Below are 16,108 nucleotides of genomic sequence, written 5' to 3' on the forward strand. Positions count from 1 at the left end.
TTGTGCCAGAAGATGTACACATTGCTACCGACAGATTGAGCTGCATAGACTACTGTACACTACACAAGTTTGGTTACATAGCGGGTACAGGAAGACTTGCAAAATTTATACCCAAGTACCATGTTTACAAGCATGCAAAAAGACGATTAGTGAAAGTCAGCATGTACCTGGTGCACAGAATGCAAAAGTTACCATGTGTACTACTGTATTGAGTGCTTCAATGAATTTACTCATGAAGTACTGAGAGAGTATTATGGTGTAAGTACATTGTACATTGTCTCACATTATTTCAGAGTATGTGAGACAGTAAATATTAGTGAAAATTTAACATGTAATATTGACCACTTTTTTGTGGACACATTAGTGACACTTATCATCATTATTAAAACATTACACATGTTCTACTGTGTACACGAAAACATAAATAATAGTATTATTCGATAAAAATCACAAGAAAAGTATCTGTGGCAACTCGCGGGTCTTGAATCACCCAAGAGATCAGCTTCGAGTCACTCCTGCACATGTGCTCAACATCTTGTGATGACATTGTGACAAATTAGATTTTGTAATTGTTTTTCCATTTACATGATCAGGGAGGCAATTTTAACATTAAAAAAAAAATTGGGTATAATTTTTGTTGTGCACCATGAAGTTATCATATTAAACAGCTGCACAGTACATGGGCTCATTTCTTAGACAAGTATGTATAATACAAGTATGTTTAGGGCAAGTATTCACAAATGAAAACATTAAAAAAAAGTTAATATTGCAACCATACTAGTTTTCCATGCAATACAATTTACTTTAAATCTCTCTATAGTATTTACAGGGAATATACAGTGCATAATCATATCATACTATACCCAATGAAGAGCAAATAAAACTACTAGTCCATTTCAATTATTATTTACCAACTATATTTACTCCAGTACAGTATTTGAAACACTTTATTGAGTACAGCGTTACATAATGTACAAGAGAATCAGCAAACTTACGTCCAATCCATCTCTTCTACAGCCTTAGCTATTTCTGGGAGTACACCCATTTCTGAAAAATGAATATTATATAAATTTCATAAGCCAAAGTAATTGGTTAGTAACAAAACTTTTAATTATCTTGTTTTAGACTTATGAGGAGGGAGCAGCATTAGCCCAGAAGAAAAATGCAAAACTATTGTATTGTTCTAGCAGGTTATAGGTATAAAAAAAATAAAACCACTACAATATTCCATTCATTGCATCATTCAAACTATGTAAATATAAAAAAAGACATGCACTCATCTCTCACTCTAAGCAGTATCCAACTGCTTTTTAAGACCTGTATACAGTGCTATCTCATGAATTGTCCACCATAATCAAATACTGTACATGCACTCCATCCTTACAAACTGCTTCCACCCAGCCACTATTTCCATAACCCATTTGCTGTTCACACTCATTTCCTGCTTCCTCACTAAGTTTGCCCCACTATCATCTTGGTGCTATTCTCCTAGCCTGTCAGGGCGCCTGACAGCTGGGTGGACAGCGCTTCCGATTCGTAGTCCTCAGGCTCCGGGTTCTATCCCCGGTGGAGATGGACACAAATGGGAAAAATGTTTCTTTCACCCTGATGCCTCTGTTACCTAGCAGTAAATAGGTACCTGGGAGTTAGACAGCTGCTACGGGCTGCTTCCTGGGGGTGTGTAACAAAAAGGAGGCCTGGTCGAGGACCAAGCCGCGGGGATGATAAGCCCCGAAATCATCTCAAGATGACCTCAAGATATCCCAACATCTCCAGACCTCAAATTCACACCAACACACACTTGCTTATCTATTATCTACTACTGTATTTATTTTTTTACTTGCTACTATTATCCATTCATTCAGCACGCCCAAACCCACCTCGGTACATACTCTGGGATCCTTTGCTCCATCAGCTTTTCCATATTTTTTTTTTTTTTGAGAAATATACAAGAGTTGTTACATTCTTGTAGAGCCACTAGTACGCGTAGTGTTTCGGACAGGTCCCTGGAATACGATCCCCACAAAGAATCGTTTTTACAACCAAGTACACATTTTACTGTTGCGTTAAACAGAGGCTACAGTTAAGGATTTGCGCCCAGTAAATCCTCCCCGGCCAGGATACGAACCCATGACAAAGCGCTCGCGGAACGCCAGGCCACTACAGGTGTAGTCTTACCACTACACCACGGAGACTGGTGTCTCTCCATGATAATTTCACATATACTGCATTCAAGCTCAACAAGCCCCAATGTAAGTCAGAAAACAGAATTCACTTTTCACCCATAGGGTTATAAGCCCATGGCACTGCCGACCTGCTAAAGCCCTAAATTCCAAAATATTGCTAGTACAGTATTGCAATCTAAAATCCAAATTACCACACATACAACCACACACCAGCCATACCACACATACAACCACACACCAGCCATACCACACATACAACCACACGCTACACCACACATACAACCACACGCTACACCACACATACAACCACACGCTACACCACACATACAACCACACGCTACACCACACATACAACCACACGCTACACCACACATACAACCACACGCTACACCACACATACAACCACACGCTATACCACACATACAACCACACATACAACCACACGCTATACCACACATACAACCACACGCCCCTAGTAATGTTATTCCATCAAGCCGGTCCAATGCCCGTCAAAAATCTAGAAATCCCCCCCCCCACCCCTTTCTTTAAAACTGCCCCTTGGCACCGAGCCCCAAATTACCTTCAAAAGCTGCCATGTTGACGAATTCTGGTGTAGGTAGACAGGAGACAGACGTACAGAGCGAGGGAGAAAAGAGTGTAGTTTCTGCCCGAAGCGCTGCGCGTGCTAGTGGCTTTACAAGACTGTAATTACCATATGTGTATCCTCACATTCCTTATGTACATTCTTGTATATGCATAAATAAATAAATAAATAAGTAAGTTACCGTCGGCGGCCTGTCAGCGCCATCCACACTGCCACCCTGTACTAGTGGCTTTACAAGAATGTAAATACTGTACTATCCAATGTATTCTCACAAACCCAATGTACCTTCTTGTATATATATAAATAAATAAAATAAATAAATAAATAAACTATTGACCCATATATCAATCAGGTCAACCCATGTGTTGCGTTTCCAAAAGGGTCGCCCATGTTAGAATCGGTGAACGTCCTAGTAATATTGTTGAAAACATCTTAATAACTTATTTAACCAAAGGTCTTTTATGTCAGAAGAACGGCAGAAACTGGATCTATATATGAAAACTCTTTCAGGACAAAATTTAAAGTAAAACTAAAGATATTTGTAGTTGTATAAAAGTTGCATTTTTCATCGGTCGTAGAGCCGGAAATCCGCAATATTCATCTCAGAACAATGCTTATTTCACGCAGAATCGTTAATAAACGTAAGACTTTTATACGTCTCAAGAAAGATAGAAACATAAATTTGGGCCACGCCGTCTCCGTCCCGGTTTATATAACCTCGGGTCAATGCGCGCGCAGCTTGGGGCGGTTAAAGTCAGCTTCCAGACATACGTTCTCTTCCACTCAGAAAACCCACCGTTTTGGGGAAAAATAGTGTTCTTATATATATAATGTGTGTGCAGAAATAATATTAATAAAACAATTAACATCATGCAGTGTACTATGTATATCAAAATATATTGCTTTGAAACCCATATCAAATATGGGTATTCTGGTATTATATTCTATGGGTATTCGGGTACCATATTCTGCCCGAAACGCTGCGCGTACTAGTGGCTTTACAAGATTGTAAATACTATTCAATCTATTCAATCTAACCCAACGTACCTTCTTGTATATAAATGAATAAATAAATAAATATCATTCATTAAAAAAAATTGGGCTACTCTTATTACAAATTCGCTACTTTTAGAGCGTCAGCTCCGCTACTTTCAGCAATTTGGATCTGGCAACAGTGAGTCCCTGTGAGAGACCCTCCACGGCTCCTCCAAGACCCTCCACGTGCCGCTCCTCTAAGACCCTCCACGGCTCCTCCAAGACCTTCCACAGCTCCTCTAAGACCTTCCACAGCTCCTCCAAGACCTTCCACGGCTCCTCTAAGACCTTCCACAGCTCCTCTAAGACCCTCCACAGCTCCTCTAAGACCTTCCACAGCTCCTCCAAGACCCTCCACGTGCGACTCTCACCATATAGCCCGAGGAAGTATGTCAGTGTGACCTGTCCTGGGGTTGTTGTTGTTATAGATTCAGCTACTTGGAACAAGTTCCAAGTAGCACAGGCTATGGTGATCCCGTAGTGGACTTACCTGGCACAGGAGCGGGGCAAGTAGCACGGGCTATGGTGAGCCCGTAGTGGACTTACCTGGCACAGGAGCAGGGCAAGTAGCACGGGCTATGGTGAGCCCGTAGTGGACTTACCCGGCACAGGAGCGGGGCAAGTAGCACGGGCTATGGTGAGCCCGTAGTGGACTTACCTGGCACAGGAGCGGGGCAAGTAGCACGGGCTATGGTGATCCCGTGGTGGACTTACCTGGCACAGGAGCGGTGCAAGTAGCAGGGGCTATGGTGATCCCGTAATGGACTTACCTGGCACAGGAGCGGGGCAAGTAGCACGGGCTATGGTGAGCCCGTAGTGGACTTACCTGGCACAGGAGCGGGGCAAGTAGCACGGGCTATGGTGAGCCCGTAGTGGACTTACCTGGCACAGGAGCGGGGCTGAATGAGTCCTAGGGGTCGCCAGTTCTTGATAACTGGTTTGTGTTAAGAGTACTGGGGTGTGGAGGCTTCCTCAGGCTGGGTGGGTTTGGGTTTGAGTTTTTAGCATTAGGTGGAAGAGGAGAGAAGAAAGGATTAGGAATGGAAAAAGAGATCCTTAATACTAAATGTTGCTACCATCCTGTCACCCTACAATTCTTAAACACACATTAAACAGTGTGACAGGAACACACTGTATACCTGTCCTGTATACCACTTATGTAAGACCAATCCTGGAGTATGCAGCTCCAGCCTGGAGTCCATACCTAGTTAAACACAAGACAAAGTTAGAGAAGATTCAGCGGTATGCCACCAGGCTCGTCCCGGAACTGAGAGGATTGAGCTACGAGGAAAGGCTAAAGGAGCTGAACCTCACATCCCTGGAAAACAGAAGAGTAAGGGGAGACATGATAACCACCTACAAAATTCTCAGGGGAATTGACAGGGTGGACAAAGACAAACTCTTCAGCACGGGTGGGACACGAACAAGGGGACACAGGTGGAAACTTAGTACCCAGATGAGCCACAGAGACGTTAGAAAGAATTTTTTCAGTGTCAGAGTAGTTAATAAATGGAATGCACTAGGAAGTGATGTGGTGGAGGCTGACTCCATACACAGTTTCAAATGTAGGTATGATAGAGCCCAGTAGGTTCAGGAATCTGTACACCAGTTGATTGACAGTTGAGAGGCGGGACCAAAGAGCCAAAGCTCAACCCCCGCAAGCACAATTAGGTGAGTACAATTAGGTGAGTACACTGCCTAATAAATTTACTGAGCTTACTGAATAAATTCCTGAGGGAGGACACCCCGTGCATAGCCCCATGAGGTGGTTGTTCACATAACATGCATGCATGCATAATAGAAACAATAAGTGACTCGATAAAAAAGGGGGATAGTGAAAGAGATAGATGAACGAGTAAAGAAAACGAATGAGTTGCACCTGAAAGAAAAGAACAGGAGAGTTGACAAGGAGCAATTTGTCAGTTATCAGTCAGTGACTGGGGGAATGGGGGGGATGTAGTTTACATATTGTCGTACAATACCACAAAATTTGACAAAAATACCAGATGTCATTTCCAAGATAGACAGGATCCGGCGAAACTCCGTAATCCATAAAAATCGACTAAAGAAATTTGACACCCTGACGGAGGGTTCCTCTTGTACAACTTTTCCAATATATAATTATATATTATGTATAATATGTATATGTATTTTATGTATAATTATATATTATTATTTCTGTCAGTACAATAATATCTATTCCTGTGCTTACTCATTCACTTAATCATCTATTTTGTTAAAGTATTATTTTCATAATACCTGTATGTTTAAAAAATTGTCATGGATTTATTAAAGACATACTGTACATACAGTATATACATACTGTACATACATACATACCAATACATACTGTACTTACATACACACATACCAGTATGTACATACATACCAGTACAGTACATACATACCAATACATACTGCACATACACACATACCAGTATGTACATACTGTACATACATACCAATACATACTGTACATACATACGCACATACCAGTATGTACATACAGTACTGTACATACATGCCAGTACATACATATAACACAAATATAACTATAAAGAAAATATTTCAGAGTGAAATTGGGAGACGATGGTTTTCTTCGTGTGTTCATCTTGTGGGTCGAGCCTGAAGAAAAACCAAGTGGAGAAGCACTGGCTCACCAAGTGTCGGCATAATAAACATGTCTCGTGTATGGACTGCAGCAAGGACTTCCGGTTAGTAGTGCTAAGGGTACCCAAATGTTATGTCAAACAGAATTTTGTTGAAAAAAAAAATTCTACACAGGTTACCTTACGGTTACCTTGCGATGATTTTGGGGCTCAATGTCCCTCGGCCCAGTCCTCCACCAGGTACTGAAGCAGATGACTTTTGGCTTGTTAGTAGGCTTCTTGAGGTTATCTTGAGATGATTTCGGGGCTTAGTATCCCCGCAACCGGGTTCTCGACCAGGCTTCCACCCCCAGGAAGCAGCCTGTGACAGCTGACTAACTCCCAGGTACCTATTTACTGCTAGGTAACAGGGGCATCAGGGTGAAAGTGTAACACGGGTTTGGGTTATGTTCATTATGATGTTGGACTATTATGTGTCAAATTTTATTAGTTAGGTTAGCTTTTGTTTGTGGCATGAGTTGAATTGTGGGTTTGGATACTAAACCTCGTGAATTTTAACAAATTAACAAGGTTTACTAAGTGCTTGTGCGGGGGGGTTGTAACAGACTAGGCTGTTGTAAGAATTATCCAGAGTGGTTTATCGACAAAAGAGAATGGGAAGCTGAGCCGCATGGTGACCTGACCCCCAGGGGAATTCGCGGTGGAAATAACCGACGCTTTGTTCATATCTGCGTATAATGAATCATCCTATAGTATTCAGCAATTTAGAGAAAATTAGCCTTTATTCATTTTGCATTAAAATTGTATTGTATAATAGTACTGGATACAATATCAAGAGTATTCTAATTATTGAGTTTAAGTCACCATCAGTGACGTCACGAATCAGATCTAACTTTTGAGGCGGAGTGACCGGCGGTCATAGGTCATCAGGGGTTGACAGGTCTACTATTTCTCAAAGTTTTAATAACCATTTTTGGGGATCGGGAACAGCTCTGCCGTTAGATGTTTGTAATTTAATTCAGTAAAATAATTCAACCAGTCTGGATCAATTAAGTACAACAGAGGTTAATTGTTATAACTTAAACCTTGCTAGTAACTGGGTAGGACTTTGACTGACTAGGCGGAAGGATACAAGGTTCTAGTCTGGGCTAGGCCAGACGAGGACAAATCAGTGTGGAAACGGTAGCAGCTGGGATAAGAGGTCAAACATCTTACCTCTCCCCAAGACCACCAAAACATCTAGCTGGTCGCCCAAGGTATAGTTGCTATTGTTAATTATAGAAATAGTCTTCTCATTTGCCACTCAGGTCAAGTAGGGAGTGTTAAAGTGATAGGGAGTGAACACATTTAGATTTTGTTTTAGTTTTCTTTTAATAAATTAAATTTGTTATTAATTTGCATTTTATTGTTTCCATGTGTTTTATGTGTATACTTGTCCTGGTCACGTGGTCCACACGAGGCAGAGTTGCATTGGGCGCCGATTCTAACATCGAATCGGAATTATCATTACCGTGTACTTTATTCCACACTCAAGGTCATCGTTTATAGTGGGGATCAAGCCCCTAGGTTGATTAATTAGCGTGATCGATCCAGACCTCGATCATTGCTCTTGTATTACTGGTCTGGTGGTGGCAGCAGAGGTGACTCTAGGGTTTTGTTCAGAGCTTAGGTCACGTCATACTGGGTGTAGAATCCTAAGTCGGTCAATCGTCTTAGGACCACGTGGCGTGGAGTTGGCTTTGGTAAAAGTTTTGGAGTCCCTTGGTTTAGAAATAAAAGTAAGAATACGGGTAGAGGGAGTAGAAAGAAAGAAGTAAAGATAGAGGAACCCAAACCCGTGTTACAAAAGAAACTGCCTATCGTTTCTCGCCAGCGCCCGGGATCGAACCCGGGACCACAGAATTACTCGTCCAGTGTTCTGTCCGCTCGGCCACCGGCTCCCTAGCAGGCTTGAAAGTTTTCACTATCTATATTTCATCTTAAGCCTTACTCCACTACTTTTCCTTGAAAGATGATCCACTAATCAGTTTACAAACAGTATCCAATTACTGCTGGGTGAACATGGGCTAACAGTTAAGGATTGGGGGTGCAATCTTGCTCATAATGCTCACAAGGCATGAGTTTTATACTGGTTTGTTTATTAACTTCATTGTTACAATGTTGATTTTGAAGATTTCAGCATGAAACTTTGTTGCAAAGAGGACAGGGTAATGAAAACATGTGAACATTTACTTGACTGTTCAGTTATAAAGTGATAAAGTACACCCTTTAGGAGTTCCAATTTAATAATGGTGGTCAGTGTTATAACAAAAATTGGCTAAAACCTTGAGCAGTTGGTGAATGTATTGATCATCTTATTTTAATGATATTTCAAATAACTGATACTGTAATTATAAATAGTTTTGTCTTAAGAGTTTACATTTTGAACATGGACATTTGTCCATCCATACATGTAATTTTGTCTCCATAGTTCTGCAAACAAAACTAACAATTTAGATACATGCTAAATAATATTCAGCAGCTTAATGAACAGTTTTGTATGTCAAAAGATGACATATTGTGGGTTAATGAACAGTTTTGTATGTCATAAGATGACATATTGTGGGAGCAAGATACTTCCCATAGACAAGGGTTACACTTGAGCCTGGCCTCGGGCCGGTCTTGGGGAGTAGAAGAACTCCCAGAACCCCATCAACCAGGTATCAACCAGGTATCAACCAGGTATCAACTTGTCTTGGGGAACATCTGCAATGATATACATATTTTATTTTGTATGATTTGATAATTACTCTTTCTGGTTATCATTTGGTTTAAAATGTCATGGTGTATATCCATAGGGGACAGGAGTATGCTGATCATGTGAAGTGTGTAACTGAGGATCAGAAATATGGTGGGAGTCAGTATGTGGCCAAAGAAATGAAAGGTGAAAAGAAACAGGAGGCATGGATAGCCAAAATAAAGGAGCAAGTTGCCAACACGCACAACATGGAGCCACAGCTGAAGGAACTCCTTGATCGCATCACTACCTTCTCAAACATCCCTCGCAAAAAGGAAAAGTTTGTGGTAAGACAATTTACAAAAATTACCCCACCCCCTTGGTCACTATATATATACATTTCCATTAATATTTTCTTAATTGTAACCTGACCTTGTCTAACTTAACCTAATCTCCTCTATCTAAATTCACTCTTAACAATCTGTATGTATATATTTCTCTTTGTGGATCTTTTCACATTTAAGAAATTGATAATGCTCGTGGGCATTACAATTGTCTTAATTCTGAGACATTATCTGAGAATTAATTAACCAAGCTGGTTGTGGAGTACTGAAAGTTTGAACTGTGTTCCCTGCTGTCCCAGTTTAAGCTCTTGTTGTTTATATAATATATATATATAATATATATAATATATATATATATATATATATATATATATATATATATATATATATATATATATATATATATATATATATAATCTTTATTTATTTACCACATTGAATACTATAAAGTGATCAATCTGGATAAGTGGAGGGCCAACTTAGCCAGACCATTCTAGATAAGTGGTCCCATGGTGGATAGGTTCACCATATTTATAAGTTATTTACTGTATATTCACACTTGAACATCAACATTAGTAAACTTGCACAAAGATTTCGACATGCTCCAGTTGGACCTAAATACTCAAAATTTATTAAAAATTGCAATTAAGATTCATTGCTGTTTGAAGCATAGGATTCTAAGCCTAGGCAAAGAGAACAGGTACCCAATATCTAGAAGCACTAGTAATACCGCTAGAAATGTTCTTTTAACTATTGCCCTTGTGAGATCCCACTTAAATTATGCAAAAAATACTATCGAATGTAAATTCTCTGGAAAGTTTACAGAGAAAGTTAAAATTTATGAATACATAATATGATTGGTTTTAAGATCTGTGAAAAAAGTTACCAAGTACTGTAACATTATACTGTAGAATAGAATTCACTAGAAAGTTTGAAGGATCAGTTTGATAAATATTTACCTAAATTTACATTAAGGGCCACCATCTGTACCTCAAAGGGTACAGGAAACTGGTTGCTTGTCAAAGTTCTCCGTTATTCCTGAGAATTTTTCCACCTGAATTACAGCAATACAGTTATCTCTTGGCTTTGGTGTGTAGGCTGAGAGTTTCTAACAATTCTAAGGGTTTATTACCCCCTTTGGCTGAAAAACACCCATTTTCATTCCTACATTATGACTTCTTGAGCTTGAATCTGTTACCTCTTGTGGGAGTAAAAGAATTCTAGATTAATATCTTCCAATTTGTTCAGTATTTTGAAGGCATCAAAGAAGTCAGCTTTATTGTGTGTAGTTTAAGATGGTGTTAATCCTGAGGTCCTCAATAGTTCCTGGTAAGCATGAGACTTGAATTAGTTCTGGGATGATTTTTATTGCCATGCTTTGAATTTTTTCTAAAGCAAATATGTCGTTTCGAATGTGAGGTCTCTGTTTATGAGACAACTCTGAATGTGAGGTCTCTGTTCATGAGACAACTCTGAATGTGAGGTCTCTGTTTATGAGACAACTCTGAATGTGAGGTCTCTGTTCATGAGACAACTCTGAATGTGAGGTCTCTGTTTATGAGACAACTCTGAATGTGAGGTCTCTGTTCATGAGACAACTCTGAATATGAGGTCTCTGTTTATGAGACAACTCTGAATGTGAGGTCTCTGTTCATGAGACAACTCTGAATGTGAGGTTTCTGTTTATGAGAACTCTGAATGTGAGGTCTCTGTTTACGAGACAACTCTGAATGTGAGTTGTCCAGATGGGGGTGCACAAGAGATATGTACTGCTGGAAGTCTAGGGTTAGTTTTATTCCTAAGGTTTTCAAACCTTAGGAATAAAATGGATTATTCCTAAGGTTTGAGATTTTTTTTAGTTGCTGAGCAACTTTAAATGGCTGGTAGACCAAAACTCCTAGGTTCTTCATTGATATACTACATAGCTGTGTTATTGATATGGTAGTTATATGTTGTTATGCCGTACAAGCAAAGTCTTGCATTTCCAATGTTGAAAATCATTTGACAGTCTTCTGACCTTTTGTGGGGTTCACATAGATAGGTTTGCAAGGCCTCAATGTCATATTTGCTTCCTACTTTACAATTGAGCTTTGTGTTTGTCTGTAAAATTGATTGTGTGGTTTGTAATTTTCACTCTGTCATTGATGTATATTGCAAAAAAGGGTTGGCACCAAGATGGAACCTTGGATCGCAGTACTCCACTCAGATTTTCCAGTTAGGACTATCTTTTGGCTTTTTTGTTTTTGTTTTTAAACCATTGTGTCATTGATTCCAACATTTTACCACTTATTCTACATGCTTTCAGTTTGTGTGTCTTGCATGGTGGTACCTTATTAGAAGTTTTAAAGAAGTCTATGTACTTTATGTCTACAGAATGTCCTGTTTCATGACTGCGTTTGTGAATACTATCAAGTGATCACTGTCCTTGTTATACTAATCTAGTCTGTAAACCTCTTCTTTAATTTGTTTGGCTTCCCCTCCATCTGTACCTCCTTCAGGACCTGTTGCTGCAGATCTGTCCTTACCTTTCCACTCTTCCTGACTGAAGTTTTTTTTTTTCTTTTCTTTTCTTTTTATAAATACCTACTATGTCTACTGCTATTTACTCTTTTCAACAGCTGACTAGTGCATCTTGCTGCTTTCTATGAAGTGGCTGCTGTCATGGCCACTTCACTTCCTTCACATGGCTTCTTGGCATTTTTCTTAGCATTTCTGCAAATGTGGCTTCCACTGTAGAAGATGTTTCTGTTTATATTCCTGGCTTCTTGGAAGTTAGTTGTCCAGTACTCAACCTGAGTGTTTTTTTTTTTGTGGCTTTTAATCTCCTTTGCTGCTCTCAGCTTGCCTTGTAGGCTGCTCAGTGTTTTCCCATATGATGTATTTCCGTATTGATTTTCCTCTTAACTCAGCTGATCATCATCTTAAATGATCCACCCTGTTCCTCTCCTTCACCTGTGCTTTGTTGTCTTGTCTTGTATGCAGATGATGGTTCTTTTAGGGCAGAGTGAAAGGCAGCTATATAGACTTGTTAAACATTTAATTGGAGGTGGGGAAGGAGGGCTGTGTATGTGAAATGTATGGTGAATTGCTAGAAAAGGTAGATGATGATAATGTCTGGCATGTGCGATTGCTAAAAGAGGAATTTGTGTAGATGATAATGTCTGGCATGTGCGATTGCTAAAAGAGGAGTTTGTATAGTTAGAGTTGAGCATGGTGTATCAGAGGAGGAAAGTGGCTGGTGCTTTGAAAGCTCTGGTTTGGAAATAAAGATTAGAAATAGTTGTTGGTAGTGGTCTGCTTGAAGTAATACCTGTAGTAGGTCCAGCTCTTGTGTGTAGTTGAGACGATAGCAGAATATGAATGTGAAAAATCAAAGAGTTAGAGCATTTGAAATTTCATAACTAGGAACTATGTTGAGAAAATATAGACATTGGAATATAAGAAAGGGAGAGAGAATATGAGATAGAGGAAGGCCTTTAAGATGTGCAGACATGGGGAGTGTGTGTGTGTGTGTGAAGAAGCAGGAATCGAGTGTGAGGAGTTCATGGGATATGATAAGTAGAAGGCCATGTTTCAGTTGTTCGTATATAACTTGAGGAGCACTGTATGCCTAGTGTCACGAAGCAGCGAGGAGATGGTGGTGGTTCTGGTTCTTAATAATGCTATGTAGTGTGGAAGATAAGGATGAATAAATGGGTAGTCATTTTATAAATATCTTCAACATTCTTTTCATATGTGGTTCTACCTCCCCGCTCTGAAAGCAGGAAGCGATGCAATAGTCATTAGTAACTGCAAGCCAACTGGTTCATAATTTGTTCATTTTGGTGTTTTCAGAGATTTCTGAACAATAGTGCTCGGGTCCGTCACAGTCATATTGTAGATAAGGCTTGGGAGGTCTTTGAGGCTGCTAGCAAAAATAACAAGAGCAACACCCCGAGTCAGAATGGTGAGGCACAGCCAGCCGATGACCCTGCAGTGGCAACACTAAATGGCAGTGATTGTCCTGATGTTACAGCACAAGATAATAACAAATCAAGCATGAGCAAGAAGGAAAAAAAGATGGAACGGCAGAAAAAGCAAGGAAAAAAGGAAAAGAAGGATAGAACTTCAGAGAACACTGAAGTAGTTGAAAAACCATCAAAGAGAAAACTTGAGGACAAAAGTATTAATGAAGCAGGGGAGTCCAAGAAGAGAAAAAAACACCCTGAACAAGCAGAGGCAACATCTGAAGATTGCCAAGAGAAACAGAAAAAGAAAAAGAGAAAACATTGTGATGAAAATGAAGATGAAGATCTCTCACTGAATGAGAATCACTCTCAAAATCATAATGGTGATGCTAACACAGTGAACGGTAGTGTGGGAGAGACGCCTGGGTTCAAGTGGAAGGTTGCAATTTCACAGGTGCTCCAAGATGCTCCCGAAAAGGGAATGAAAATGACAAAACTTCAAAGAAAAATACTATCTCTGTATTTTACTGCTAATAGTGAGTCTTCTCACGTGAAATCGGAGAATGAAGTAGCCGCTATGCTGAAAAATAAATTGAAAAAAAGAAATGACAAGTACATTGTATGCAAGGATCGAGTTAAGCTGAGGACTCCTTGATGTTAACTAGGGCATTAATTGGTTTATCTTGAATGTGGGTTTTAGTTAACTGTACTATGATTATTTTGGACTTTTTCAGCAAATACAAGACTGGTGTAAAAATAGATAAATGTTATGAAAGCCCAAGGAATAAGGAAGAATAATGCTCTGTTGATCTATTCAACATAAAAAATGATAACATTTATTTAGAGAAAAATCATGTAATTGTGATTCCTTTAGTTTTTAAATTATGATTATTTATATCCATAATAACAGGAGATAGCAATTTTAAAACATATACATGGTTCTGGGTTCACGAGTTGTATATGGAAAGTAGCAAATTACCTAGATCGGTCGTTGTGTGCACCGCGTGACCACACATTCCAGCATTGGGCTCGGAGCTTGTATCACTCCACCACAGTAATAATAATAATAATAATAGTAATAGTAAGCCAGGTTCAGTATTATGGAGGAGTATAGGAACAATAACAAATGTTGAAACGGCTACACAGTAGAATATAGTTGTATATATCAAAAATATTTTTCTATTGACTTAGTGTACTGTTCTGTATATAAGTTTAAATGTATTTTTGAGTACAGGTTAACTTTGCCATATATAGTATGCCATCTCTATTGACATGATGGAGTATCCTTTAATAGACAATAGCTTTGCTCTTTTTACATTTGACACCATAGTCTTTTGCTGTGAAATAATATTGTGTGGTATAAATGTAGTTTCATATTTTTGATGACCTTTTTGATTCATTATTTATAAAAGTGAGTTGAATGCAATCCCAAATTTTTTTTATTTAGCCTTACTGTACAGTATATACATAATGTAATATGATGGAAAAAAGGAAAAGTGAAAAAATATACATAAGCATGTGTCCCTGGATAATGTAATAGACGGGCTCTGGTACACTGCCGACTCTGAGCCATAGTTTGGAAGCAAAATTACCTTTTTCTGGTCATAAAATTATACGACTTGGATGCTTAACCATGGTGCGCAACGCGCCTCAGGGATCTTATGGGTATAGAGTATTCAAAACTCCTGCGGCTACATGGGGTTCACATCAGCTTCCTCAGGGCTCTTGTAAACAGACACCATATTTTTTTTTTAAATCGTGGGCAACATTTCTGGGTGTAAGAGCCTCAGTACTGAGCAACCAAGGCTGGCACATGCAGCATGAGCTCACAGCACTGCTGTTCAGGTTGCAGCATCAAGCATCAGCTTGCGATGCACCACAGCATCGCCTAATAATGTCAAAATATATATATGTAACTGGTGTTATTTAGCCATGATAGTATTACAGAAGAGCCTGAGTGTAATAATGACTGTACAATGTTCAAATATAAGTGAATCAATGCTGTTCAAGATGTTCACAGCGCTAGCCACAGCACCACAGCATTATTTCAAACGACTTCTTATGTTCCTTTGCAAAATAAACTTGCTGTCAATTATTCATTTACAGGATTTAGTGACCAGGATTGTGGTGATAATTAGCACTGTGCATAGTATTGGGGAGGAGGGAGGGAATCAAGGTAGCGTTACTGTGTGTGGCAGCCACTCTTGTTTGGGCTCACCATGCTAGCTTACTGGTTTGCTATGGTGAACACAAATGTAGATATACTTACATATAATGTGTATATAGTGTAATAACAGCAACAGGAGTATGTTGGGAGGAGCCATTTTGGTGAGGGAGGTGGCATCGTACTCGTAACATCGTTATCTGCTGTGTGACTTGTCATGCAGTGTGTGGCGGTAACTGTGCTGTTTGGACACAATACTGTACCAGCTTAGTTGCATAGTTATGGTGAATAAAACATGTAGATACTTATTAATAATGTGTGTAAATAGATGTAATAAAAACAATAACATGTATTGTGGGAGGAGGAACGAGGGAGGGAGGGCTGGCTGGATGTGGCAGTTCACTCAGTTATTCATTCTACCCAGTTATTCATTCCTCAATCCATGCCCATTGGCAGGGTCATTGGTCTTCTGTTGCTGGTAACAAACTGCGCACTCTTAAGGG

At 39.5% G+C, this 16,108-nt stretch overlaps 1 protein-coding gene and 1 pseudogene across 1 annotated transcript; one reads left to right on the forward strand and one right to left on the reverse strand.

Moving 5' to 3' along the window:
- The window catches only part of LOC123774953 (ATP-dependent RNA helicase Ddx1-like), a 35,010-nt pseudogene extending 32,091 nt beyond the window's left edge, over positions 1-2,919 (reverse strand).
- Positions 2,920-3,947: 1,028 nt separating this feature from the next.
- Positions 3,948-14,867, forward strand: LOC123745618 (cell growth-regulating nucleolar protein). Its single transcript, XM_045726347.2, has 4 exons — positions 3,948-4,212; positions 6,398-6,539; positions 9,272-9,497; positions 13,329-14,867. The coding sequence occupies exons 2-4, from the start codon at positions 6,415-6,417 to the stop codon at positions 14,094-14,096; spliced, it is 1,119 nt and encodes a 372-aa protein (XP_045582303.2). The 5' UTR covers positions 3,948-4,212; positions 6,398-6,414; the 3' UTR covers positions 14,097-14,867.
- Positions 14,868-16,108: the final 1,241 nt, after the last annotated feature.

The sequence above is a fragment of the Procambarus clarkii genome, chromosome 71 (assembly GCF_040958095.1).
Source record: "Procambarus clarkii isolate CNS0578487 chromosome 71, FALCON_Pclarkii_2.0, whole genome shotgun sequence".
NCBI lineage: Eukaryota > Metazoa > Arthropoda > Malacostraca > Decapoda > Cambaridae > Procambarus > Procambarus clarkii.

Coding starts and splice junctions, on each gene's coding strand:
- LOC123745618 (XM_045726347.2), top strand. CDS start 6,415: ATGGTTTTCTTCGTGTGTTCATCTTGTGGGTCGAGCCTGAAGAAAAAC. Junction 6,540..9,271: donor GACTGCAGCAAGGACTTCCG/GTTAGTAGTGCT, acceptor GTATATCCATAG/GGGACAGGAGTATGCTGATC. Junction 9,498..13,328: donor GCAAAAAGGAAAAGTTTGTG/GTAAGACAATTT, acceptor TGGTGTTTTCAG/AGATTTCTGAACAATAGTGC.